The 26,555-nt window shown below is 45.1% G+C and overlaps 1 protein-coding gene across 1 annotated transcript in view; it reads right to left on the reverse strand.

Moving 5' to 3' along the window:
• CD38 (CD38 molecule) overlaps positions 1–14,527 on the reverse strand; it is a 53,633-nt gene extending 39,106 nt beyond the window's left edge. Inside the window, exon 1 of the mRNA XM_061145477.1 lies at positions 14,184–14,527. Within this exon, the coding sequence (XP_061001460.1) occupies positions 14,184–14,392 (209 nt within the window). The 5' untranslated portion in view covers positions 14,393–14,527. The remainder of the gene's footprint in view (positions 1–14,183) is intronic.
• Between the last annotated feature and the right edge of the window lie 12,028 nt (positions 14,528–26,555).

The raw sequence follows: 26,555 nt of genomic DNA on the forward strand, positions 1-26,555 counted from the left end.
TTTCTAGTTTTTGCTCTCCCTCTTTCTTCAGGTCTTTACCAACCTGTCATCTTTCACTGAAGCCTTCCTTATTTTATTACCGTACTTAAAACTAAGCACTCCTTCCAGCACATGTCACCATCCATCCCACGACATATTTTTTGCTTTCTAGCCTGTGCCCCACCTCCCACTAGAATATCTGTTGCATCTGAGCGAGAATGTAGTCTGTTCGGTTCACTGCTATATCCCCAGGATGTAGTGGGGTTTGTGAGAGGTAACAGAATCTCAATAAAAACTTACTGAATAACTGTATTGCAAAAAATAGACACGATTTGGAAATAAAACCAAAAGGTGGGCACACATCCTTTCAATGTCCTTTTGGGTCATTGTTCAACAAGTCTGTTGTTACTCAGTTGCTAAGTGTGCAACTCTCTGCAACACTCTGGAGCCAGGCTTCTGTCTTCCACTATCTCCCAGAGTTTGCTCAAATTCATATCCATTAAGTTGGTGATGCTATCTAACCATCTCATCCTCTGCTTCTCCCTTCTCCTCCTGCCCTCAATCCTTCCCAGCATCAGGGTCTTTTCCAATGAATTGGCTTTTTGCATCAGGTGACCAAAGTATTGGAGTTTCAGCATCACTCCTTCCAATGAATATTCAGGGCTCCTTGAGGATTGACTGGTTGGATCTCTTTGCAGTCTAAGGGACTCTCAAGAGTCTTCTCCAGCATCACAATTTGAAAGCATCAGTTCTTCAGTACTCAGCCTTCTTTATGGACCAAATCTCACATTCACACATGACTACTGGAAAAACCATAGCTCTGACTATATGGACCGTTGTTGGCAAAGCAATGTCTCTGCTTTTTAATAGGCTGTCTAGGTTGGTCATAGCTTTCCTTCCAAAGAGCAAGTGTCTCTTAATTTCAAGGCTGCAGTCACCATCTGCAGTGATTTTGGAGCCCCAGAAAATAAAATCTGCCATTTCTCCCACTTTTTCCCCTTCTATTTGCCATGAAGTGATAGGACCAGATGCCATGATCTTAATTTATTAATGTTGAGTTTTGAACCAGCTTTTTCACTTTCCTCTTTCTTGACAAGTTTACTCCAGAATGAATTAATTATCTAGCAAGTTGTGTCTTTGTCTCTTCTACTGATTCTCAAACCTTGTGAAGTTTGATGGTAACTTATAGATCTTGTCTGTTAGAGATGCAAATAATTTCTGTCTGATAGAAAAGATATTCCCAAAGGTTATGGCTTCTTATTGCCTTGCAGAACACTGACCAGTTTTAAATCTAACCTACCAATCTATTCTAATATTCCTTTTAAAATACTTATAAGTGATCCAGTGCTTCCCAATGTTCTCTGAGTGGAGTTTATCACTTTACAGATTCCCTCATAAAGGAATAAATAAATCTTTGACATGTGTTGATTCTGTACATTATAAAATTCCTACTCTAAGCATTTTGAAATTCCTGCTTTGACAAATGAATTCAAATAAATTATTCAGTTCAAATAAGTTGTGGGGCTTCCAAGGTGGTCCAGTGGTTAAGACTCCTGGGCTTCTACTGCAGGGGACACGGGTTCAATTCCTGGTTGGGGAACTAAGATCCCTCATGCCATGTGGTAGCGGCAACTACAACAACAACAAAAAAAAGCTCAACAAAAAGATTGTGATGAGCTGTGCAAATGTTGGCTGATATTCTTGGCTTTTTTGACTCTTGAGGCTCTGATTCTGCCTTGCCGAGCTACACAACACACATCTGGTCCACTCACAAGACTCTTTTTCAGCTGGTAGAGGACATCTGGTCACCTACGGTCCCTCCCATCAGATTTGTCTTAACTGCACAACTTTAGTCCCTTTATCCTCTGTCCCCTCTGGCCTCCCCTACTCCAGAATCGCTCTCATTTGTTACCCACTGGTGCACTTAGGCATCCATATCTGAAAGTGAAGGGGAAGAATATCCCCAGGTGGAATAAATAGTATTTTACTCTTCTCTACTGATGAGCAACATGATTCTGCTGCAGAGTCACAAATAGACGTCATCTCTCTGGCCCATTCTAACCCACTGCTAGCATCTATCTACAGGGCAGGCTGAGGCTGAACCCAGGCTCACCCCCACGCGCTGTCAGCAGTCGGCAGTGGCTTCCAGGGACCCCAGATTAACGTGTCTAGTATGAACCACATCCTTCCTGACCCAGTTCCAAGAGGTGACAGTTCAAGACATGAGATAAACCACAAAGACTGCGTCTGATAACCAGCGCAGGTGTGGCACCCTGCTGCCTTACCTGCGGAAATCTGTAGCAAGTCCTGACGCACAAACATTAGGACCTTGCCTCACTAAATGCAGACCTGTGACCTCACCCAGCAGCCTAATGACTCACCTGTGAGATGACAGAGGAGGACACCGGCTGCCTCCGTCTGGAGACAGCAGAAACGCTAACACACTGGGAACGGGTTGCCTCTGGCCTCAGCCTTGCTTAGAACTCTCTTTTGGAAACCATTGAATGGGACGGCTCCAGGCTACGCAGTCAGTTCAAAAGCCAGTTCTACCATTTCGCCAGTTCTGACCCTGGGAAGAGCTCTCCCTGTCTCTGCTTCCTCCACGTTTGAATGGGCCTGATGGTTCCAAGAGTAGAAAGGGATGAGTTTCAGTCCCCACTCTGCCATGTACTAACTTCAAGATTGTCTTCACGCCCTGATACAGTCACAGAGAGCCCGGGGCTCAGAAAGACCATACTTAGAGTTTAATGGTCTGAAGTCGCTGTCTGGAAACTTTTAAAAACTTTACCTTTGCTTTTGTGTTTCTACAAGATAAGCCCGATGGGACATTGGAAGGGGCGCCAGGGCCTCGAAGCCTTGGCTCACATATAGTGCCCCATCCGCTGCTTCTCCACCTCCCTGGGGCAGGGTCTTGCCTGTGAGGGCCCTTCCTCACTCTGCCCACCAGCAGGAAGGTCTGATGGACTCAGGTACCTCTTCCCTGTGTAGCAAGTTGCGGGGAGCAGTCCAGCACCTGTGAGGCTCTGAACTCTCCCTGCCAGTAACCCCCAAGCTCAAGGGGACCCTGCAACCAGGAAAGGTTCATCTTGAATTTCTGCAGGATCTATTTCTGTGACTGGAACCCTCATCTTGCCCCTTTTGTTGTTACCTGCGTACATGATGGCTGGCCTCAGGGAGATGAGCCGAGCTGCCCACCCGTGAAGGTCTGCAAGGAAGTGAAACTAACACATCCCCCTGCCTGAGACTTGCCATTGTGGGGGACATTTGTAAGGACTGAATAGTCTTTTTACTTAGTTTCCTCACCTCCCTGCATTTCTGATTCATTAAAGAACCTGGGATCCAGGCCCCACAATATGGTTCTTTTGAGGTGCTAGCTTGCCATCTTCTTGGTAGGCTGCCTCCCAAATAAAGCCCTTTCCTGATCGCAGTGCCTCATCTCAGATCGATTGTGGTGAGCTTGGACTCAGTAACAACCTGACCTCAAACAGCAAGTAAAAACCACCCGGCAGGGTTTCCCTGGTGGTCCAGGGGCTAAGAATCCACCTGCCAATGCAGAAGAAATGAGTTCCATCCCTGGTCTGGGAAGATCCCACATGCTGGGGGGCAGCTAAATCCATTTTCCATAACTCCTGAGCCAGCACTCTGGAGCCCACGGTTCCCGACAAGAGAAGCCACCGCAACGAGAAGTCGTTGCACCACAGCCAGAGAGTAGCCGTCTCTGGCTGCAGCTAGAGAAAGTCCACGTGTAGCAACCAAGACCCAGCGCAGCCAAAAAAAAAAAAAATCACATAAAATAATAGTGATAAACCACCATGTCTGACTCTGTGTGACCCCGTGGACCACAGCCTGCCAAGCCCCTCTCTGTCCATGGGCTTCTCCAGGCAAAAATACTGGAGTGGGTTGCCATTTCCTTCTCCAGGGGATCTTCCCCACCCAGGGATGGAATCCATGTCTCTTAGGTCTCCTGCATCAACGGGGAGTTCTTCACCACTAGTGCCACCTACGAAGCTCAAACTACCGCTCCAGTGGAGAGAGAGACCACAGAATAAAAAGAAATCTTTCTGCTGCATTTGAACAACAAGCAAGTCATCTTTACTTGTACAAGGGCCCCACAAGTTACCTTGCGAGCTCTAACTGTCACTTAATCATTTATAATAACTGTCTCGGGTCCATCCCTACAATGCGTGTCCTAAGACTTCCCCGACAGGATGCTGATAATGTTGAGAAAGAACCCCCGAGATTAAGCTCCTAGTGCATTGCAGACAACCCATACACATGGATTCCCAACCTTCATCCCCTTGAAATTTCTAGACAGGCTTTTGGCAGCTGTTTTCCAAGGATTTTTCCCTCAAAGAGGGGAGGAGGAAGCAGAGAGGCCGTGAGTGCTCACTGTGGTACTGAATAAAGGTTTTCTTTATTCATGGCCACTTCCTTCGGTTATTAATAATGACACCAGGGAGGGACCTTGGGCTGCAGGCGGCTGCAGCAGCACGGACCTTTCTAAGAACAGCATCAGAAGCAAAGCCCGAGGCCAAAGAGCCTGGAAGTGGCCTCTCCCCTTCTCTCTCACCTGTTCCTATCCTCGCTCACTCAGCCGTCTAATGGGCGCCCAGAGCATCCAATTAACCCCTCCTTCTAGCAGATTCTACCCACCCCCAGCTACCTTTTTCCAGATGTCCTGGGAGCACCCCAAGCCCCACAGGCCCCACACTCCGCTAGTTTGCATACGTCCTCCACCCCACCCTTCCCTCCATGGATAACTCAGCTGCAGGGTCCGACTTCCCTCCTCGGAACCATAGCAGCAGCTCGGATCCTTGTTTCACTTTCCACATTCAGTCAGGCCCACCTGAGACTCTCTGGCCCTGGTCCCTGCCTCAGAAGCCCAGAACGAAAGACAGGCTTGAAGGAAACCTGATAATCGCAGAGAGCGCAGGGGTGGACCCGAGGCCCTGTGGTCGCTGACGAAGTTCAGGGTCTCACCGGGAGGAGGCTCGATGAGTAGGTGGCCATTCCGTCGCCGCAAAGGGCAACCACACTGCCGCTCCGTCCCGCGCGAGGACGGCCACCCTCACACGGCCCCGTGTGCCGGGCAAGTCCAGGCTGCACACGGGCCAGCATGGCCCTCCAACCAGTGGGATCCTCCCGAGGTCCCACAGCCGTCAGAGAGCTTTGGTCCACGGCCTGGCCAATCTGCCACAAGCAATAGCATCTTATCTATCTCCCAGGCTTTGTTCAACAGGGATAACACACACTCTTGGGGACACCCTTTTGTGGAAACCCTACCGTTAAGGGAAGACTTCATGCCTGGGCTCTTTCATCAGCTCCTTCCTGATCCAGCCTCTCCAGGTGGGTTCAGTTTGCTGAATATCGGTGGTGCTGCTCTGACCCTCGGTACATGGCAATTCACGTACCGATATTTTCTTGTTTGATGGGTACCTGCGTACATCCCACACGGCCCTGGGGAATCCAGCAAAAAGGGCTAATAGCAGAGAAGTGGCCCCTCCCTGCTCAGGGCCCCTCTCGTCTGGGTACATCCTCTCAGCTGCTGTGCATCTCACTGTCCTGCGTTACTGTTTCCAGGCCCGTCCTCCTAAACCGGCTTTGCAGGACGTAGAGAGCAGGACCCATGTGCTCTTCCTCCCCGAATCCTCCACGTCTCGCCCCAGCTCCACACACACACACGAAAGCCTTGACTAAGAGTTCATATGAATCTGCTATTGGGTACAATTTTTTGCTCATACATTTTACAGGAAGTGGAAGTTAAGGAAATGCTAGAGTCATTAAAATGAGAGGCATGGAGAAGTAAAAATGAAGACTTGGCCCTGAGAAATCTTATTGGAAATTCTGAAAAGGAAAGAGAAGCTAAAACAAATGATGAACTAGAGATACAGACATCAGAAGAGACAGTGGATGTGATCACAGAAGTGATCACTAGCAGTTGGGAAAAGATCAAAGAAGAATCTTCTCTGATTAAGTCCCTCACTGTTTATGTATCAACAAGTACGGTGTGGACTTAAGCAGGTTAAATTCAGCAAGCACGGATTAAGACTCTGTAATGTGATGAAGGACGTGCTGGACCACAGGGAATGCAGAGATGAATTAAACAGCCCCTCTCCATCCAAGGGAAATGGCCACCCATTCCAGTATTCTTGCCTGAAAAATCCCACGGACAGAGGAGCCTGGCGGGCTACAGTCCATGCAGTCACAAAAAGTTAAACATGACTGAGCATGAGCAAGCAAACAAGGTCTTCAGCCAGGACCCTAGCTTGTCTCGGGACAGGGACAAAAAAAAATCATTTATTATGATTTTGTTCATTTCTATTATTTGTAATATACTGGCTTGTATATTGTTATTTAGTCGCTGAGTCGTGTCTGACTCTTTTGCAACGCCATGCACTGTAGCCCACCAGGCTCTTCTGTCCATGGGATCTCCCAGGCAAGAATACTGGAGAGGGTTGCTGTATTTCCTCCAGGGGAATCTTCCCGGACCAGGATCCAACCCACGCCTTCTGCATTCCAGGCGGATTCTTCACCACTGAGCCATCTGTGTAGCCCCTACTGGCTTGTACACCATTCATTTAACCCAGCTAAATATTCTTGCTTATTATATTCCAGGCACTCTTTTAGATCCTCGAGATAGATCCCTCAACAGAATGTCTCTAGACTAAGCGAGCTCATATTTCACGAGGCATCTGCTAGATTTTTAGCATTTTTAAGTCTAGTTTTTTTTAAAAAAAGCAATAAGGTAGAAAGAGATGTAACAGAAGAACAAAAAAGAAGATAAGGAAACGAACATTTACAAGCTAACATAATGATACACAAAGGGCGAAGCTGTCCACAATACCTGCCCCTCCTCGAATGGAGTGGGCGGTGTTGTTTCTCTGCCTCCTGAATCTGGGCTGAAGGGGTGACAGTTTTAACCAACGCGGAAGTGATGCTGTGCTGGTTACGGGCCTAACGCTTTAGGAAGGCCTCTACTTCTGAAAGTTTGGTAACTCGGAAGAAATCCAGCCGCACCACAAAGAGATCGTATGGTGACACCACGAGAAGAGGGGCCCTGAAAAGAATACAGAGAGAGAAAAGCGAGGCCACCACCCCAGCTGGTACCAAGTGCCTTGGCGCCATCTTGTAGATGCCACGTTTTGGATGTTCCGGCCACGTCAGTCCCTCAGGTGACTGCAGCCCTAGCTGGCACCATGTGAAGCAGGCCATCCAGCTGATCCCAGACAAGCCACTCAATCAGGAAAGATTACAGATGGCTGCGGCTTTAAGCCCCTAAATGTTAGGGTAGTTTTTGATGCAGCAAAAGATAACCAAAACAGAAAGTATACCTGGAAGCAAGCCATGGTTTAATGAAAACCTGAAACATGTGTTCAGTTCAGATCAGTCCAGTCGCTCAGTTGTGTCTGACTCTTTGCGACCCCATGGACCGCAGCACGCCAGGCCTCCCTGTCCATCACCAACTCCCGGAGTTTACTCAAACTCATGTCCATGGAGTCGGTGATGCCATCCAACCATCTCATCCTCTGTCATCCCCTTCTCCTCCTGCCCTCAATCTTTCCCAGCATCAGGGTCTTTTCCAATGAGTCAGTTCTTCGCATAGGTGGCCAAAGTATTGGAGTTTCAGCTTCAACATCAGTCCTTCCAATGAACATTCAAGGCTGATTTCCTTTAGGATGGACTGGTTGGATCTCCTTGTAGTCCAGCATGTGTACAATGGTTTATGTTCTATGTCGGCTTGGCTAGCCCATGGTACTCAGAGATTTAGTCAAATGCATCTGGATGTATGTTGCATTTATTTTGTGTGTGTGTGTGTGTATATTACATTTAAATGGATGCACTTTGAGTAAAGCAGGTGACCACCCACGGTCTGGGTGGGCCTCACTCAGTGAGTTGAAAGCCTTAAAAAAAAGACTGACTTCCCCCAGGGAGAAGGGAATTCTGCCAGCAAAGGCCTTCAGATTGGAGCTGCAGCATCAACTCTTCCCTGGATCTCTAGCCTGCCTGCCCACCCTAAAGATTTTGCCTTGTGAGACTCCAAATCATGTGAGCCAATTCCTTAAACATTATCAACTAGAGGATTTTTGCAGAAACTAATGCCTATGGTCAGCGATTTGTTATGCAAGTGAATACTGAATCATGAAGGATTTTATTCTTTTTGTTGGCCTAATAGTCACATTATCTGAAGCAGAAGTATATTCTAAAGAACTATCATCTTCTGAGATCCTAGTATCTATGTTGCTTGGACAATCAGAGAAAGTATCTGCATAAAATTCACTGAAAAATGACTCTTCACTTAAAATTTTGTAAAAAAAAAAAAATTGTAAAATAATTAGCCTCCAACTAATAAAAATAAATAAAATAAAATAAAATTTTGTGATGTGTCCTTTTTAAAAATTTTATGGTAATAAACTTGCTTATGATATACATAAGGTTGGAACAAAAACCTAGTGGAGCAAAATATGAATGATAACAACCACAAATTGTATAATGAACCCTTGATCAATTTTTAGCTCTAACAATTTTGCATGGTGATGTTAACTGTATCACTCTTAAAAACACATTGCCACGTCCCTGGTCAATAATACGTTAAATGAGCACTTCCTCTCTCTTTCTCTCCCTCTGTCTCTATCTCTCTGTCTCTGTCTCTTTCTCTTCCTGATTACAACGTGGCTCTGGCATTTAGGACTGGGTGACAAGCTACAGTTATTAATTGAAAGGCCTCAAGAAGACTATTTGTGAAGGCTGAACAGACAGGACAGAAATTGTTATTGGAGGCTGGGGAAACGAAACCCATGCTATGAAGACCTGTCACCTGCCATAATGGAGCCAATAGAAACAGACCTAGTGAACTTAGGGTTTTGGCTAAGGAGATTTCCAGGCAGAAGGTTGGAAGTGCCAACTCATTTCTTTTTTTTTTTTTTTCCCAACTCATTTCTTTTAGCTGTCTGTGAGAAACATCCAGGGAGACAGAGAGAAATAAACTGAAAGAGAACTGTTCCTTTCTAAGCAGATTCAAGAGCAAGCATTTCCAAGTCAAGATTTGTTAGGTTTGAAATAAAACTGCTTTTCATTCCCACTCTTTCCTAGTAAAAGGATTTCAAAGCAAGAAATGGCCTCCAGGCAATGATCACATCCAGGGTGCTGCCAATAAAACACATTCACAGGCTCAAGACTTCAGAAGGGTGACTGGAAGGCTCTGAGACATCATGCAGAAGAAGCTCAGCATTTCCAGCATCCCAGGTGACGCCAGCCTTTCAGCTGACCCCCCCACCATGCCATTCATGGAAGTGATGTCTGAGCTGTTTGGGATGCTCCAGCTTAGCTAAGCCCCCGAGTGACTTCAGCCCCAGCCGACACCACAAGGAACCACCTAGCTAAGCCCATCAATCCTCACAGTCATGCAAAACAGTAAAACGACTTATGTTTTAAGACACTAAGTTTGGGGATGGTTTGTTACATGGTAATAGATAAGCAAAATACCAACTACAGATTATTTGAAAGTGAAGAGTGATAAGGGAAGAGACCTACCACAAACCTACTGAAGGCGGTGGGGTAATAATTATCAGTGGCTAACAAGTCCGTTTACCTAGCACTGCCACATTCTGTCTTTCTTCCTCGACACTCGATTTTACATAACTGCAATTATTATCATTTTTATGACAGTCTTGTTTTGCATGATATTACTTATCACATTTTTATATGTTATACATAGTTTGAATAAAGTACTGCAGGGGTAAGAAGAGCCAGATCAGAGTAGAAATACCAAGTTGAACAGTTGGCATAAATTGCTGCTTGGGCCCTCTATAAATGACCAAGGCAGGAGAGAATAGTCTAGGCAAGAGATGGATGCAAAGAAGGAACGCAGAAATGGTCTCAGTTTTCATTAGGGAAAAGAGTGTATGACTACAAGGGAAATAGCATGCTAGACTTTCAACAACATAGAAGGAGGAAGTTATTAACCAAACAGCCATGACCTTGAAGTTAAAGTCTCTGGGGGAACAGAAATTAGAAGGGCTACAAGGACAACAGGCAGAGAGAAAGAAAACACCATTAGATTACATATAATCTACAATATATGAAGAATTCTCATAGAAAGAAATAAGCAACACAGTAGAAATTAACAAGGATCTGAATAGGAAACTCACAGGAAAAAAAATATAAACAACCAATAACCATACACAATACACTAAGAATCACCAATAATCAGGGAACAATTCATTGTTTTTCTCACAACTCGAAAGAGTTCGTACTAGTCAGCAATGAAGAGATTGTGGGAAAGCATGACCTCTGATAGACGGTGATGGGAGTATAAAATGATACAGTTACTTTGGAGAGAATTCAGAAATATTTATCAAATTTTAAAATATGCATAATACCCCCTTTGGCCCAGTAGAAATCTATCCTATAGAAACACTCCCATACATACACAAATATACGTATATGTTGTTGTTTAGTCTCTAAGTCATGCCCGACTCTTTACAACCCCATGGACTGTAGCTCCCCAGGCTCCTCTTTACATGGGATGCTCTGTCCATGGGATGCTCCAGGTAAGAATACTGGAGTGGGTTGCCATTTTCTCCTCACAGAGATCTTTCTGACCCAAGGATCGAACCCCTGTCTCCTGTGTCTCCTGCATTGCAGGTAGATTCTTTACGATTGAGACACCTGGGTATAACAAATATATATATATATATAACATAATATATATAACAAAAATTATATATTTAACAAAAATATTCATTGCAGCATGTTTCTCCCCAACCAGCATGATAGCTTCATGACAGTGGGCACTTTGTCTTTCAATCCTGTATTGTCAGAACTAGATCACTTTCTGAAACATAGAAGATGCTCAACAGACATTTATTGAATAAATGAATGGGACTGAACATTGGAAACTAATTTTGTATCAGTAGGAAATATTTACAATCCACCCTACAGAATACTATTAGCTGTCAGGTGGTGCTAGTGGTAAAGAACCTGCCTTCCAATGCAGGAGACATAAGAAATGGGGATTTAATCCCTGGGTCCATGAGATCCCCTAGAGGAGGGCATGGCAATCCACTCTAGTATTCTTGCCTGAAGAATCCCATGGACAGAGGAACCTGGTGGACTACAGTCCATAGGGTCACAAAAGAGTCAGACTGACTAAAGTGACTTAACCTGCACAACCTATGTGTAGTGACATTGAAAGATCTCCAGGACCAATTATGAATTAAAACAAAATAATGATAATTACAGTAGAAAAAATTTTTCATCATTGAAGGATTGATTTAGTGGATTGTGATTTAAATAAATCAAATCTTAGGCACCTACGTTTTTTGTTTTTTGCTGTTACTTTTATTTGGATTCTTTTTTTTTTTTTTTTTTTTGTGACATTTATTCCCAGGCCATAGTTTTTGTTTTTTCAGTTTCTTCTGGGATATCTTTTTCTTTTGTGCAAACTCCTCTTCTCATTTAGGACTTCCTTGGTGGCTCAGACAGTAAAACGTCTGCCTACAATGTGGGAGACCCAGGTTTGATCCCTGGCTTGGGAAGATTAGGAATAATCTGCTCCTTACCAGTGAGGATCATCTCAGTGTGACCGGGAAAGCTCATGCATGGGTTGATCCGACCATGAGCTCTGCAAGTCCTGCACCAACAGCAGATGGTTTTTAGAGGTCACCTTTAGGCCAACTATGGAAAAGGAACATCTATTTTGATGCTGGCCTTGGTGCATGTTTATTATCATTGAAAGATGTCTGTGATATTGCACTTCCCTCAAAGATAGCATGTTGAACGTTTAGAACATATCAGGATTTTTCCTCTTAATTCTCATCATTCCCCCCATGTGGTAGGTACTGACGTTCCATTTCACAGCTAAGAACACTGAAGTTCAAAGAAAGTAAGTAATTTGCCCAGTTACACTGTGACAGAGCCGGGATTTAATCCCAGTGTGACTCCAGAGTTCCTGCTCTTAAACTACCCAAGGATAAAGTGACCGTATGTTCTGATTAAGGCCAGCAGAATTATGAATAGTGTCCCCTTTCTTTCCAAAAAGTTCCAGACACAGTCAATGCATTATGGTCCCTCCACCTACAGAACCTACACAGGTAGCAGAGTGTTAAGAGTTCAGTTTCTGGAGCCAAATTTGGGGCAGTTTGCTCAAATTCTCCAATTCAGTTTGCTTACATGTAATATGGAGATAGCACAAGTAATGCCTCAGATAGTTGTGAAAGGGCTAAATATTTGGCTTAACATTTTTTAAGTGCCTGGCACACAGGAAGTACCAGGTTAATTATTAACCTGCTTACACAAAGTGTGTGTGTATGTGTATTGAGAGATATCTGGAAAGATGTTCAAAAATAGTAACAAGATATCCCCATTAATATTTTAAATATATATATGCATTCACCAAAGGATGTGCCTTTTTGACATTGTGTGTTTTGAATACTGAGTGTGTATCTAACATTGAGTAAGCATCCTGACAAGCACTGAAAAGCCACCTGATCTCTATGGCATCCTGCTTGCTATATGGATGTGAACGCCCCAAAGATGATCAAACAACAGCAATTTAAAGACTATTAAATTAAGCGAAAATAAAATGATCGCTCTTATCATTACCAATTCAGATTGTGTATCACTTGATTTGAGTTTCTGGGGTAGCTCAGCTGGTAAGGAATTAGCCTGCAACACAGGAGGCCCCGGTTTGATTCTTCGGTGGGGAAGATCCCCTGGAGAAGGGATAGGCTACCCACTCTTATATTCATGGGCTTCCCTGGTGGCTCAGACAGTAAAGAATCTGCCTGCAACATGGGAGACCTGGGTTCGATCCCTGGGTTGGGAAGATCCTCTGGAGGAGGGCATGGCAACCCACTCCAGTATTCTTACTTGGAGAATCCCCAGGGACAAGGGAGCCTGGCAGGCTACAGTCCATGGGGTCACAAAAGGTCAGACAGGAATGAGCGATTAAACACAGCACAGCACATCACTTGATTTAATTGATACGTTAAATGAAATCTAAAGGAATGGCTCAACTTCTACATTTTCTCTCAATTAACTAATTGTAAGCAAAACACTTGAGACCTAGGCAATCTTTGGACTAGAACAATTTGCAAGTAAGAAACTTCAGTCGCTGCGCTAGAACCTGAACTCAAGGGCACGCAGGGAGGCTTGGGGGAGGGGAAAGGGGGGGGGGGGGTCTCTCTGCCCATTTCCTCTCTCCCCGACCTGGGGTCAAGTGTGTTAGGAGGCAGAAGTGATTTGAATCACATAGGTGGATTTCGCGCTAGCCTGCGCGCCTTTGGCAGCCTGGAAAAGACAGCCAGCACCTTTTTACTTCCCAGCTTATTCTACTTCATGTACAATTTCAAAACTGAGTTTTCCGGGTGAAACTAAGCCCTGGTAATGGAAGTCAGGAAATCGGTTCACTTTGGGGAGAGATTAGTGGCTAGCTGGGATAGGGCCCGAGAAACCTTCACAAAAGTTTCCATAGACTGGGTGTTTCCAGGGTCTCTACCGATTCATAAAGCAGATGCACTTTCGTGGCTGTTAGAATCTTAATTTTTAACCTTGCTGTTACTTTGTTTTCTGTCGTTACTGGCAGCTCTGGTCACATTCATTTCAGGGCGCACAAGGAGAATCTCGGGGCTGGTATATTAATGAATGAAATGAATGTCGGTGATCCGGCCCTCCAGACACTGTCCTCCCCCGACCCCAGGCTCCGCAAACCACTTAATCCAGTGTCATCTGCAACACTCCGGGGACTTGGGAGGCAAGAGATGGCAAACAGAAACTCCGCGCAAAGTAGATAATGCCAGCAGCTCACCTGCCTCCCGTTGACTTTCCGAACCAGTCGCCGGGCGGTGGGCACCCGGGGCGGGGGCGGGGGCTGCGGCCCCAAATGGAAGGCCAGGCTCAGGGCGTCTCGGTCAAGTCCCACCCGCCGAGCGGACGTGCCAGGAGCCGCGCGCTGTCGGCGGGCTCCCTGGGACCACCGGCCGCCCGCACCTCTAGCGAGTGGCGCGCGCAAACGCGAGCCCGGACTGCTTACTCGGCACCGCCCGGCGGGCTCTCAGCTGACTCGGGACAGTAGCTGCCTTGTTGCCAGCAAATCCAGACGGCTGCCGCTCGGCGCGCGGGGTCCAGCTGTGCCCAGCGCGCCCCGCCGAGCGCAGTCCCCACCGCGCGTGGGGCCCCGCGGGGCGCCTAAGACGCCCACTCACCTGGCACCCGGCCGGGTCTGCTGGGTGTAGTAGTCGCATCGCTCCTCGATGATTTTCTGAAAGTCGGCGGTGCTGCCTCTCCCGTGCCACCTGTTGAGCCCGGAGTGGTGCCACTTGTAGATTCCGATCGCCCCCCCGGTGATCCCCGCCACCAGGAGGCACAAAAGAACGAAGCAGCAGAGCTTCCTCTGGGTGCAGCAGTCACCCATGGAGTCGGATGCGGGTCGCCGGGACCAACTTGGAGAAGAGCCTGCTGGAGTCCGAGCGGCCCGGGAGGAGAGCCTTAGCCCGGGTCTCAAACTGCACTTCCCCTTTAGCGCTCGCTCGCCTTTTCTCTCGCTTCCTTTCCTGCTCCTCCCCCCTCCTTCGAAGTCCCTCGGTGGCGATCGCTCGACCAATAAGGATCTCACGGTCTTAAAAAGCCTTCAGCCATTCACTTCCTAGATGGCAAGAGTGAACATCGACAGTTTAGGAATCAGCGAACTAAAATGGCCTGCATCAGACAGGTGGATTATATTCTTTGCAGCCAAAGACGGAGAAGCTCTATACAGTCAGCAAAAACAAGACCAGGAGCTGACTGTGGCTCAGATCATGAACTCATCATTGCCAAATGCAGACTTAAATTGAAGAAAGTAGGGAAAACCACTAGACCATTCAGGTATGACCTAAATCAAATCCCTTATGATTATACAGTGAAAGGGACAAATAGATTCGAAGGGTGAGATCTGATAGGCAGAGTGCCTGAAGAACTATGAATGGAGAGGTTCACGACATTGTACAGAAGGCAGTGATCAAGACCATCCCCAAGAAAAAGAAATGCAAAAAGGCAAAATGGTTGTCTGAGGAGGCCTTACAAATAGCTGAGAAAAGAAGAAAAGCAAAAGGCAAAAGAGAAAAGAAAAAATATACCCATTTTAATGCAGAGTTTCAAACAATAGCAAGAAGAGATAAGAAAGCCTTCCTCAGTGATCAGTGCAAAGAAACAGAGGAAAACAATACAATGAGAAAGACTAGAGATCTCTTCAAGAAAATTAGAGATAGCAAGGGAACATTTCATGCAAAGATGGACACAATAAAGGACAAAAATGGTATGGACCTAACAGAAGCAGAAGATATTAAGAAGAAGTGGCAAGAACACACAGAAGAACTGTAGAAATAAGATCTTCATGACCCAGTTAATCACAATGGTGTGATCACTCACCTAGAGTCAGACATCCTGGAATGTGAAGTCAAGTGGGCCTTAGGAAGCATTACTACGAACAAAGCTAGTGGAGGTGATGGAATTCCAGTTGAGCTATTTCAAATCCTAAAAGATGATGCTGTGAAAGTGCTGCACTCAATATGCCAGCAAATTTGGAAAACTCAGCAGTGGCCACAGGACTGGAAAAGGTCAGTTTTCATTCCAATCCCAAAGAAAGGCAATGTCGAAGAATATTCAAACTACTGCACAACTGCACTCATCTCACACACTAGCAAAGCAATGCTCAAAATTCTCCAAGCCAGGCTTCAAAAGTACCTGAACCGTGAGCTTCCAGATGTTCAAGCTGGTTTTAGAAAAGGCAGAGGAACCAGAGATTAAACTGCCAACATGTGTTGGATCCTCGAAAAAGCAAGAGAGTTCCAGAAAAACATCTATTTCTGCTTTACTGACCATGCCAAAGCCTTTGACTGTGTGGATCACAACAAACTGGAAAATTTTGAAAGAGATGGGAATACCAGACCGCCTGACCTGCCTCCTGAGAAATCTGTATGCAGGTCAAGAAGCAGCAGTTAGAACTGGACGTAGTACAACAGACAGGTTCCAAATCTGGAAAGGAGTGCATCAAGGCTGTATATTGTCACACTACTTATTTAACTTATATGCAGAGTACATCATGAGAAATGCCGGCCTGGATGAAGCACAAGCTGGAATTAAGACTGCCAGGAGAAATACCAATGACCTCAGACAGACACCACCCTATGGCAGAAAGTGAAGAGGAACTACAGAGCTTCTTGATGAAAGTGAAAGAGGAGAATGAAACATTTGACTTAAAACTCAACATTCAGAAAACTAAGATCATGGCATCTGGTCCCATCACTTCATAGCAAATAGATGGGGAAACAGTGGAAACAGTGACAGACTATTTTTTTGGGCTCCAAAATCACTGCAGATGGTGATTGCAGCCATGAAATTACAAGATGCTTGCTCCTTGGAAGGAAAGTTATGACCAACCTAGACAGCATGTTAAAAAGCAGAGACATTACTTTGTCAACAAAGGTTTGCCTAGTCAAGGCTATGGTTTTTCCAATAGTCATGTATGGATGTGAGAGTTGGACAGTGAAGAAAGCTGAGTGCCAAAGAACTGATGCTTTTGAACTGTGGTGCTCAATATTCATTGGAAGGAATGAATGGCCAATACTTTGGCCACCTGATGTGAAGAACTGACTCATTTGAAAAGACCCTGATGCTGGGAAAGATTGAAGGTAGGAGAAGAAGCGGACAACAGAGGATGAGATGGTTGGATGGCATCACTGTCTCAGTGGACATGAGTTTGGGCAAGGTTTGAGAGCTGGTGATGGACAGGGAGCCCTGGCTGCTACAGTCCATGGGGTCGCAAAGAATCAGATACGACTGAGCGACTGAACTGAACTGAACTGTTCAGTTCCGGAGCAGAGGGAGCCAGGCTCCTCATCTCCAGGGAGAAACCACCACTTTGTCTTTACTTGTTGTCCTGTCGCTCAGTCGTGACTCTTTGCGATCCCGTGGACTGCAGCCCACCAGGCTCCGCTGTCCATGGATTTTTCCAGGCAAGAATACTGGAGTGGGTTGCCATTTCCTTTTTCTGGAGAATCTTCTCCACCCAGGGATCAAAGCGGCCTCTTCTGCATTGACAGGCGGATTGTTCACCACTGAGCCACCTGGGAAGCCCTTGGCCTTACTTGGCAGACGCTCAAAAGAACAGACAATGTAACTATACACCTTGGTTGGCTCCCTTTCCCAAGCTGAACTTTACACAAAGTGACTGTCTGCCTCCCAGCCTGTGTGTGTACAATATCTACCTCTGCTTATCATTTTGAGAAACACCTGCTCAGCCTCCTGTAAAGGCTCTGCTTAAGCCTTCTCTCCAGCGGCATCAGAGTAAGTTCTGGCTGGGTGCTGTGGGGTAAGTTACTTGACCTCTTTGTGCTTCAGATGTAAAGTGGGCACCATAGTCATACTGACTTTACGGAGTTGTTATGAGGATTGAGTGAGCTCATTATTACCAAGGGCTTCCCTGGTGGCTCAGCTGGTAAAGAATCTGCCTGCAATGTGGGAGACCTGGGTTCGATCCCTGGGTTGGGATCCCCTGGAGTAGGGAATGGCTACCTACTCCAGTATTCTTGCCTGGAGAATTCCATGGACAGGGAAGCCTGCCACAGAGGAGCCTGGCGGGCTATAGTCCATGGGGTCGCAAAGACATGACTGAGCAACTTCCACTTCACTTCTTTACTTGCCAAGTGTTTAGCTAGGCACATGATGAGCTCTCAACTACTCCCTGAGGCTGTCAACAGGCTGCAGTTCTGTGACCCATGCAGTGCTGCTTGGAACATGCCTGGCATGTGTCTGGCATGCAGTAAGTACTCAAAGTAGTGATTCAATAAATAATGCAATGGCTTTTCCCGCACCCACTGCATTGCCTCTCTCAAGGTTCTACACTAGGAGCATCTCTGATATTTCAGCAGAGACCTAAGGAAAGTGATTTCCGGGGGCAAAAAAATTCCATACAGTGTAGAGAGCAGATGCCAATACCCTGAGGCAGGAAAACTCCAGAAGGCAGTGGAGGACAGAGGAGCTTGGTGTGTGGCCATGGGATTGCAAAGAGTGAGACACGCGTTAGCGACTGAACAACAACAAGAAAAGCTCTTGGTCTGTTATGCAGGGCTGAGGGAGGAAGATCAGGGGAGAAGTTCAAAGGGTAGGAGGAAGGCAGGCCACCTATGGGCTTGCAGCACAAACGAAGGACTTTTGGGACTGTGGATTTTATTTTTAACCTATTTAAGGTCACTGAGTGACTTGATCAGATATGACACTTTAAAGGTTCCATCTGGCTTCTGTATTGAGAATAAATTGTAGGCAAGTAAAGATAGAAAGGTGGACACCTGTTATGATGACTGTAACCAGGAGAGTAACAGCAGAAGCAGCAAAGAAAAAAAGGAAGTTGCATTCCTGACGTAGTTTGAAAGCAGAAGCATGGGAATTTACTTATGAGTTGGATGTAGGGTTTACCAGAAAGAGGGGAGTCTAAGATGACTCCAGTAATTTTGGTCTGAGTAGCTGACCAGAGAAAGGACAGAATTGCCATGTACAGCGAAAGGAAAACTGGGGGTGAAATAGATTTGGTTTTGGGGGAAAAAGGCATGAAGCAAGAATTTGGTTTCAGAGGTCTTAAGTTTGAGATGCCTATTAGACTGCAAGAGCAGACACCAAGTGACTGATGGGATATAAACATTTGGCATGCAGGCCAGGGGTTAGTCCTGGAGACATAGGTATGGACACATACAGTTGTTGTTGTTTTTTTTTTATTTGATTCACATCTTAGCCATTTGTAATGCGTGAGAACTTTTCTTTATTCATTTATTTTTGACTGTGCTGGGTCTTGGCTGTGCGGGCTTGCAGACAGCGGGGGCTACTCCCTAGCTGCTGTGCGCAGGCCCCTCCTTGCTGTGACCTCTCTGGTTGCAGAGCACAGGCTCTAGGTACATGGGCTTAGTTGCAGCATGCCGGCTTAGTAGTTGCAGCTTCTGGGCTTAGTTGCCCCGTGGCATGGGGGATCTTCCCAGACAAGGGGTTAAACCCAAGCTCTTCCCTGATACTGGGTCTTCACAGATGCCATCACCTCTTCACCCACCTCCCCACCCCTGCTCCCATCCCCAGCCAACTCCTCCTGATTTCCTTCACTGTGACTTTCTCTGGAAGCCTTTCCTGACCCCATGGAGCTCCCAAACTGGGTTAGGTCTCCAAGCTGTATACTTTCCCAGCAGAAGAACACAGATGTCAGTGACCATATAGAGCCCCAAATCTCTGGTCTGGACCACCTAGACCAGGAACACGTCCTCTGAGAATTTCTTCAAGATGTCCTCTTCAACTGGACCAGAGTTTGCTTGAGCCTGGGTCTGCAGGAATAGTAGCTCATTCTCTCAGTATCCTGGGACTCAAGTTGGTGTCCACAACTGCTGGTTGAATGAATAGATGAATGAATCACAGACCAGAGTCTTATTTCTGGCCCCTGCTACCCCATCCTTTCCAAACTAGATTCAGAGGGTTACTTTTACAATCTCAGATCTACGTGAAATAGTATGAATATGGGGTGAGAAAAGTTGGTTTTGACCGAGGTTCATTTCCCTGATCTCTGACCTGGTGCTCTGCCTTCCTCCACTCCCTTCTCCTGGGTGTGAACTTTGTTTTACACTGAATATTGAGCAAGATCCAAAATCAGTTACTCCTATTCCTTACTGAACTAAGTCTTTTGTTATTACAGCATCTAAGATCTGCCACGCAAACAATCCCTTGTAACAAGGCATTTGTTTTTGGAAATGGGGGAGTTGTTTCATATTTAATGGGTACAGTTTCAGTTCAGGAATGTAAAAAATTTGAGAGATAGACAATGGTGAGAGTTGCAAAACAATGTGAATGTTCTCAGTGCCACTAAACTGTACAGTTAAATATGGTTAAATAGTATGTTTTATATTATGTGACTTTTACCAAAATAAGAAAAATCATTAAAAGAAAAGATAAATACACATGGAATAAAAGCCAAATAGAACCAGGTGAATATGTAGAAAATCATTCTTTCTCCTACCCTGGATGTTCCTCTTCAGTTCAGTTCAGTTGCTCAGTCGTGTCCGATTCTTTGTGACCCCATGAACCACAGCACGCCAGGCCTCCCTGTCCATCACCAACTCCTGGAGTTCACCCAAACCCATGTCCATTGAGTTGGTGATGCCATCCAACCATCTCATCCTCTGTCGTCCCCTTCTCCTCCTGCCCTCAATCTTTCCCAGCATCAGGGTCTTTTCAAATGAGTCAGCTCATCAGGTGGCCAAAGTATTGGAGTTTCAGCTTCAGCATCAGTTCTTCCAATGACTATTCGGGATTGATTTCCTTTAGGATGAGCTGGTTTGATATCCTTGCAGTCTGAAGGACTCTCTAGAGTCTTCTCCAACATCACAGTTCGAAAGCATCAATTCTTCAGCACTCAGCCTTTTTTATGGTCCAACTTTCACATCCATACATGACTACTGGAAACACCATAGCTTTTACTATACAGACCTTTGCAAGCACAGTAACGCCTCTGCTTTTTAATATGCTGTCTAGGTTTGTCATAGCTTTTCTTCCAAGGAACAAGCGTCTTTTAATTTCATGACTGCAGTCACCATCTGCAGTGATTTCGGAGCCCAAGAAAATAAAGCCTCTCACTGTTTCCATTGTTTACCCATCTATCTGCCATGAAGTGATGGGACCGGATGCACCATGCTTTATCTAAGTAGACCCATATCAATGGGCATTTAGGTTTTTCATACCTTTCTTACTACATTAAATACTGGAATTTTTGTGTTAGCATATTTTTCACATATCTGAGTACTTACACTCCTAAAAGTAGATTTCCTGGGTCAAACGTTACAACCATTTAAACTTTGTAATGTATTGCCAACCAAAGAGATTGTACCAATTGAGTCTCACACCCACAGTTAGTTTCAGATTTGCTTTGTCTCCATTTCTGATTATGAATCAAGAGTGGCCTGGGAGCACTTCAGCTTTCAGCCTCTCCTTCTGTCAAATGCAACGAACACTTGAGAAGATAATGTCTAAAAGGACCCTCTCGAACTTTGCTCCTGCTAAGCCTCTTGATTTATGAACCCTCTCACCTTGTATCCTGTCTTTCTGCAAGTCAGATGTTCAGCTACAAATGTCAGACACCCTGGTATGCCCTGGGAGAAGGAGATTACAAAGACACAAAAAGGGAGCCACCCTCCTTCCACACTATCTGGATAAGGTACAATTTGGGGCAAGTTACATTTTTGAATTTCAGTTTTCTCATCTGTAAAATGGGCACAGTATAATGCTTACTTAGGTCAAAGTGGGGATTGAGTGGGATAGTATACACACCTTGGGCAGGTTAGGTGCTCCGCACATGGTGCCATGCACTCAGGCTCAAAAAACGGCATTGACCCGATACATTCAGGACCCATCACACGCCAGGCACCGTGGTAGATTGCTGAGGGCGGGGAAGGAAGCTAGCTTTGAGGAGTGCCTGTGTGGGGCAATTAAGAACGCAGGCTTGCTTGCATTATTCACAGTAGCCAAGACATGGAAGCAACCTTGGGGCCCAACGATCGATGAATGGATAAAGAAGATGGGGCGGGACTTCCCTGGTAGTCCAGTGGTGAAGACTCTGAGCTTCCAGTGCAGGGGGCGCAGGTTCGATCCCTAGTCTGGGAACTAAGATCCCACATGCCGCATGTGACCAAAAAGTAAAATATAAAATAAATAAATAACATTTTTTTTTTAAAAAGAAGATGGGGCATATATTTACAATAGACTATGACTCAGCCATAAGAAGAATGAAATATTGTTATTTGTAGTGTCATGGGTGGACCTAGGGATGATCATACAAAGTGAAGTAATTCAGGAAGAGAAAGACAAATATCATATATCACTTATTCATGAAATCTAAAAAATAATATAATACAAATGAATGTATTTAGAAAACAGAAATGGACTCAGGGACATAGAAAGCAAAACTTATGTTTACCAAAGGGGAAAGGGAAAGGGGAGGGATAAATTAGGAATATGGAATTAACAGATACACACTACTGTGTATAAAACAGATAAGCAACAAGGATTATCCGTATAATACAGGGAACAGTATTCAATGCCTTGTAATAAAGTATAATGGAAAATAATCTGAAAAATACAGATATACAACTGAATCAATTTGCTATACACCTGAAACTAACACAGTATTGTAAATCGACTGTACTTCAATATTTTACCCAAAGTGGAAACTTAATTGCCTATATTTTGGGCCATAATGTTATAACAATAGAAATAATGATCAAAAAGTTAAATCTACAATAAGAGCATAGGTTTGCCGGTTAAGTTAACCTGAGTGATCTCTGCCACTTAAAAGTGAGAGAAAGTGTTAGTCGCTTAGTCGTGTCCAAGTCTTTGCAACTCCATGGACTGTGGTCTGCCAACCTCCTCTGTCCATTGACTTTTCTGGGCAAGAATACTAGAGTGGGTGGCTATTCCCTTCTCCAGAGGATCTTCCTGACCCAGGATCGAACCCAGGTCTCCTGTGTTGCAGGCAGATTCTTTACCATCTGAGCCAAAGATCCTATTTTTTCTGCCAGTGGGGCAAGTAACAAAATATCTCTGAAGGACAACTTCCTCTTCTGCAGAGCAGAAGAGCCAGCAACGAAGACCCAGTGAAACCAATAAAAAAGACTCACCAGCTAAAACCAATCCATCCAGTAAGCATCTATTGGCCATCTGAGAAGTAAAATACAATGTTGAAGGGAGGAGAGGGGAAAGGTTACGGTTAATTACGAAGTTATATTTCCTCCTTCAGTAGTGATTGATAACATCAATTACTGTCAAATACTTCGTGTACAATACCCTACAGCATTGTCATTGTGTAAATTCTTTGTTAGTCCACATGAGGACTAGAAAAAATGAGGAATCAGAGGCTTAGAAAGGTAAGCAATTTGGCCAAAGTTAGTTAGTCACAGAGGGGTTTGAACTCAGACAATCTCATTTCAAGCCTGTCCAGCTAACCCTACCTCTATGTACTTAGGCAGCAGATAGTCAATGGGTTCCAACTGTGTGCTGGCCCAGCATTGACAGGCTCAACCTGTTGCTACAGAGGATTTGTGGTCCAGAGTGGGAACTTCTGGAAACATGTTTTTGGGTATGAATCCATGGCAGCCATCAACTCCGAGCATCATCAGGGGTTTTAGAATGGACCTATTTTCTTAGGAAGGCATTTGTCTTTGCAATGTGTTTTCAAATCAGAAGGGTGGATAGATGCCAAATATCAAAACCATCAGAAACACACATCCATTGATGTCAAACACACCACAGCCTCTCATCTGGGGATTTTTTTTCTTCTCACCTTCTTGTGAAAACGAAAGCTGTACAGTGACATCTCCCACATCCTGAAACTGAGAACAGCCACATCATTCACCCTTTATCCTGTATTTTCAATGAAACAGAATTGACATGACTTGGCAGAAAGCCGTGGATTGCTTTTTATCCCCTCCGAGCTGTGTGTTCTCTCTGCACTGCCCTGGCTTGCTCGTTGTGATAAATCAACTTCTCAGCCTCTTCCTTGGTCAGTGCTCTAACCTCAGCCTAATAGATTTGGCAACTTAGCTCTCCTCACCCTCCACCTCTTTGGTCGCCTTACTTGCCCTTTCATGAACTTCTAGGTCACAGCTTACACACCCCATGTCTAGAATCTTTTACAAACTTTCTCATTCCTGTCATGAGCGTCCATATGCACCCGAAACTTCCTGGGTGGTTTTGTTTGTTTGGTCGGTTGGGGATTTTTGGGGTCATTTTCCTCATTCCTCTTTGCCCTACTCTAGACTTTAATTTGAAACAATCTTTTTCTCAGGTGTGACCCCCATGACTAGCAAGTCTTTGACCCCTAGTAGACACAAAACTGTGTGTCTGTAAAACTGTGTCTTGAAGAATATCACATTATAATGCAAATCTTTCTTTGTTTACTCATTTATTCATTCATTTATGCATTAAATAGTCACTGAGCCCCTATTATGTTCCATGAACTGTTTCATTTTTTTAACCTTCCCCCCGCCCCGATTTTTACTGAGAAATAGCTGATATACATCACTGTGTAAGTTGAAGGGCTTCTCTGGTGGCCCAGATGGTAAGGAATCTATTTGCAATGTGGGAGACCCAGGTTCGATCCCTGGGTTGGGAAGATCCCCTGGAGAAGGGAAAGGCTACCTACTCTAGTATTCTTGCCTGGAGAATCCCATGGACAGAGGAGCCTGGTGGGCTACAGTCCATGGGGTCACAAAGAGTTGGACACAACTGAGCACACACAGACACACAGCAGTTTAAAAACTCAATTCTTATGGAGCTTAGATTCTAATGGGAGGGAACAGACATATAATGGATAAAATAACATGAGCAAATCACAGGGCATGTGAGGTAGTGATGAGAGCTAGGAAACAAAATAAGCAAGGAATGAGATAAGCACTGGGAGAGGAGGGCAAGGGTGGCAACACTGGAATGAAGACCTTCCAACTGAGAAGGCAGCCTTTCGGTAAGGATCTGAAGAAGGTGGGGTAGCCACACGACGTCAGAGCAAGCAGAGTCCCAGCAGAGGGAAGAAAAAGAGTGAATGCTGAGCACCTGGTGTGTTGACAAAAGGGCAAAAATCAGGTAAGAGATGCCAAGTGCAGAGAGAGCAAGATGGGAGGAAGTGGGAGAAGAGGCTAGAGATGGGGAGACGTGACGGCATGTGATGGGGTAGATGAACACTCATGGTGCTGAGAAGTGGAATATTCCTGCCGTACCGGTAAACAAGGCTGTCATAGTCGTCAGCAATTCTGGCTCTCCACATGTGAATCTCTGAGCCCTAAGGGCACCCAGGAAGGAGAAGAATCCTTGCACAATCCAGCAGTCAACAGGCTGCAGCCACTGCCTATGGTGAGCACCGAGGAACTCAGGATGTGAAAAACACAGGATACTGGCCCCAGATAGCTGAGATGTGTGGGAAAAGAATGATTTCTGTGAGCCCAGACTCTTGCATCTTCCCATACGTAGAAAAGCCCTAAATTCCTTAACTTGGGATATCTGATTTTCTTTAATTCACAAAACACTTCTGATGTTCAGACTACCTGCCCCTTGTTGCAAAACTTCTATATAACCTAACTCTCCTCAGAGCAATCTCTCAGGGTTATTTGAGATGCTGTCTCCCAGGCTTAAGTCCTAAAAATTCCCACCGAATAAAATACAACTCTCAACTTTTAGGTTGTGACCATCTTTTAGGTCAACAGTACAGTAGAGTGATATTTTCTCACTTGGTTTTATCAGGTTCACTCTGGCTGCTTCTTGGGAATAAACTAAAGTGGGGCAAAAGCAGAAGCAGGAAGAACCTTTAGGAGGCTATGGTGCCATTATCCAGATAGGAGATGATGGTGCCTTGAGCCAGGTTGACATCTGTGGAAGTTGGTTGAATTCTGGATCTATTTTTGAAGATAGACCTGACAGAGTTGTTTGTAGAGTAAAGAAACAAAGATCAAGGTCAAAGACAACTTCAAGGATTTTTGGCTTGAGCAACAGGAAAGCTGGAGATGTCATTCACTGAGCTGAGGAAGACAATGAAAGAATTTGTGTGAAAAGTGTTAAATCTGAGATGCTCACATGACAGTGTTGAGGAGACAAACATCACGACAGGCTTTACAAACATTCACCCGTTCAACCCCCATAACAACCTGTGAGACAGGGAGGATTCTTGGCCCCATTTTGCAGGGGAAGACTGAGACCCAGAAAGGATGAGTGACTTACCCAAGGCCACTCGGCCAGAGGGTAATGGAACTGGGTAGCTGGGATTCAAACCCAAGTCATGGGTGCCGAATGCATGCTCTTCTATGCCATGCTTCCTCTTAGCTAAGAAAACACACGCACACATACACACACACTCCCTCATTCCAGTCACTTAAAAATCTCTTCCCATTGGCTCTGAGCCAATCATTGTAGCCAGGGGCTGACACATTCTGGTGACATTAGGTCTGAGTCTCCTGTTGCCTGATCTGGGAGGTACAGCCCCTGTGGGGAGGGGGAAGTTCTCCACAAAAAAAAATAACGATATCATCCCCAGAAGAAGGAAGAGTAGCTGCTGAATTTTAAAAACAGGAAAGCACACTTATTGTCAAATCTAGCCTGGATGAATTTAACTTGGGCAAAGATTATACGCTAGTCATTACACATATGAATGGCAAACCACCCAGAACTCCCCAAAGTCATGCCAAAACCTTCTCAATGATTTCCTTTATAAGATGTTTATTTGGGTCCCTCGGACACTTGTGCTTTCCATTCTTATATTCCAACGCAAAAGTGCTGAAGGTCAAATATCTCAGCTGGGAGGAGGAACACATTCTTGAATATTTAAGAGACAGCTGTGAAACTATGTTTTCTCAGTCTTGTATTGTTTTTAGGCTAAAAACAAAATAAACAAACACTCAAAAGAAAGCCCCAAATCGAATACACCGAAAGGAAGGATATTGTATATCATTCACTGATTTTCTAATTTTTTTTTTAAAATAAGCAAGCTTTTAGAGCAGTTTTAGATTCACAGCAAAAGTGAGCAGAAAGGAATG

The sequence above is a fragment of the Dama dama genome, chromosome 6, assembly GCF_033118175.1.
Source record: "Dama dama isolate Ldn47 chromosome 6, ASM3311817v1, whole genome shotgun sequence".
Classification (NCBI taxonomy): Eukaryota; Metazoa; Chordata; class Mammalia; order Artiodactyla; family Cervidae; genus Dama; species Dama dama.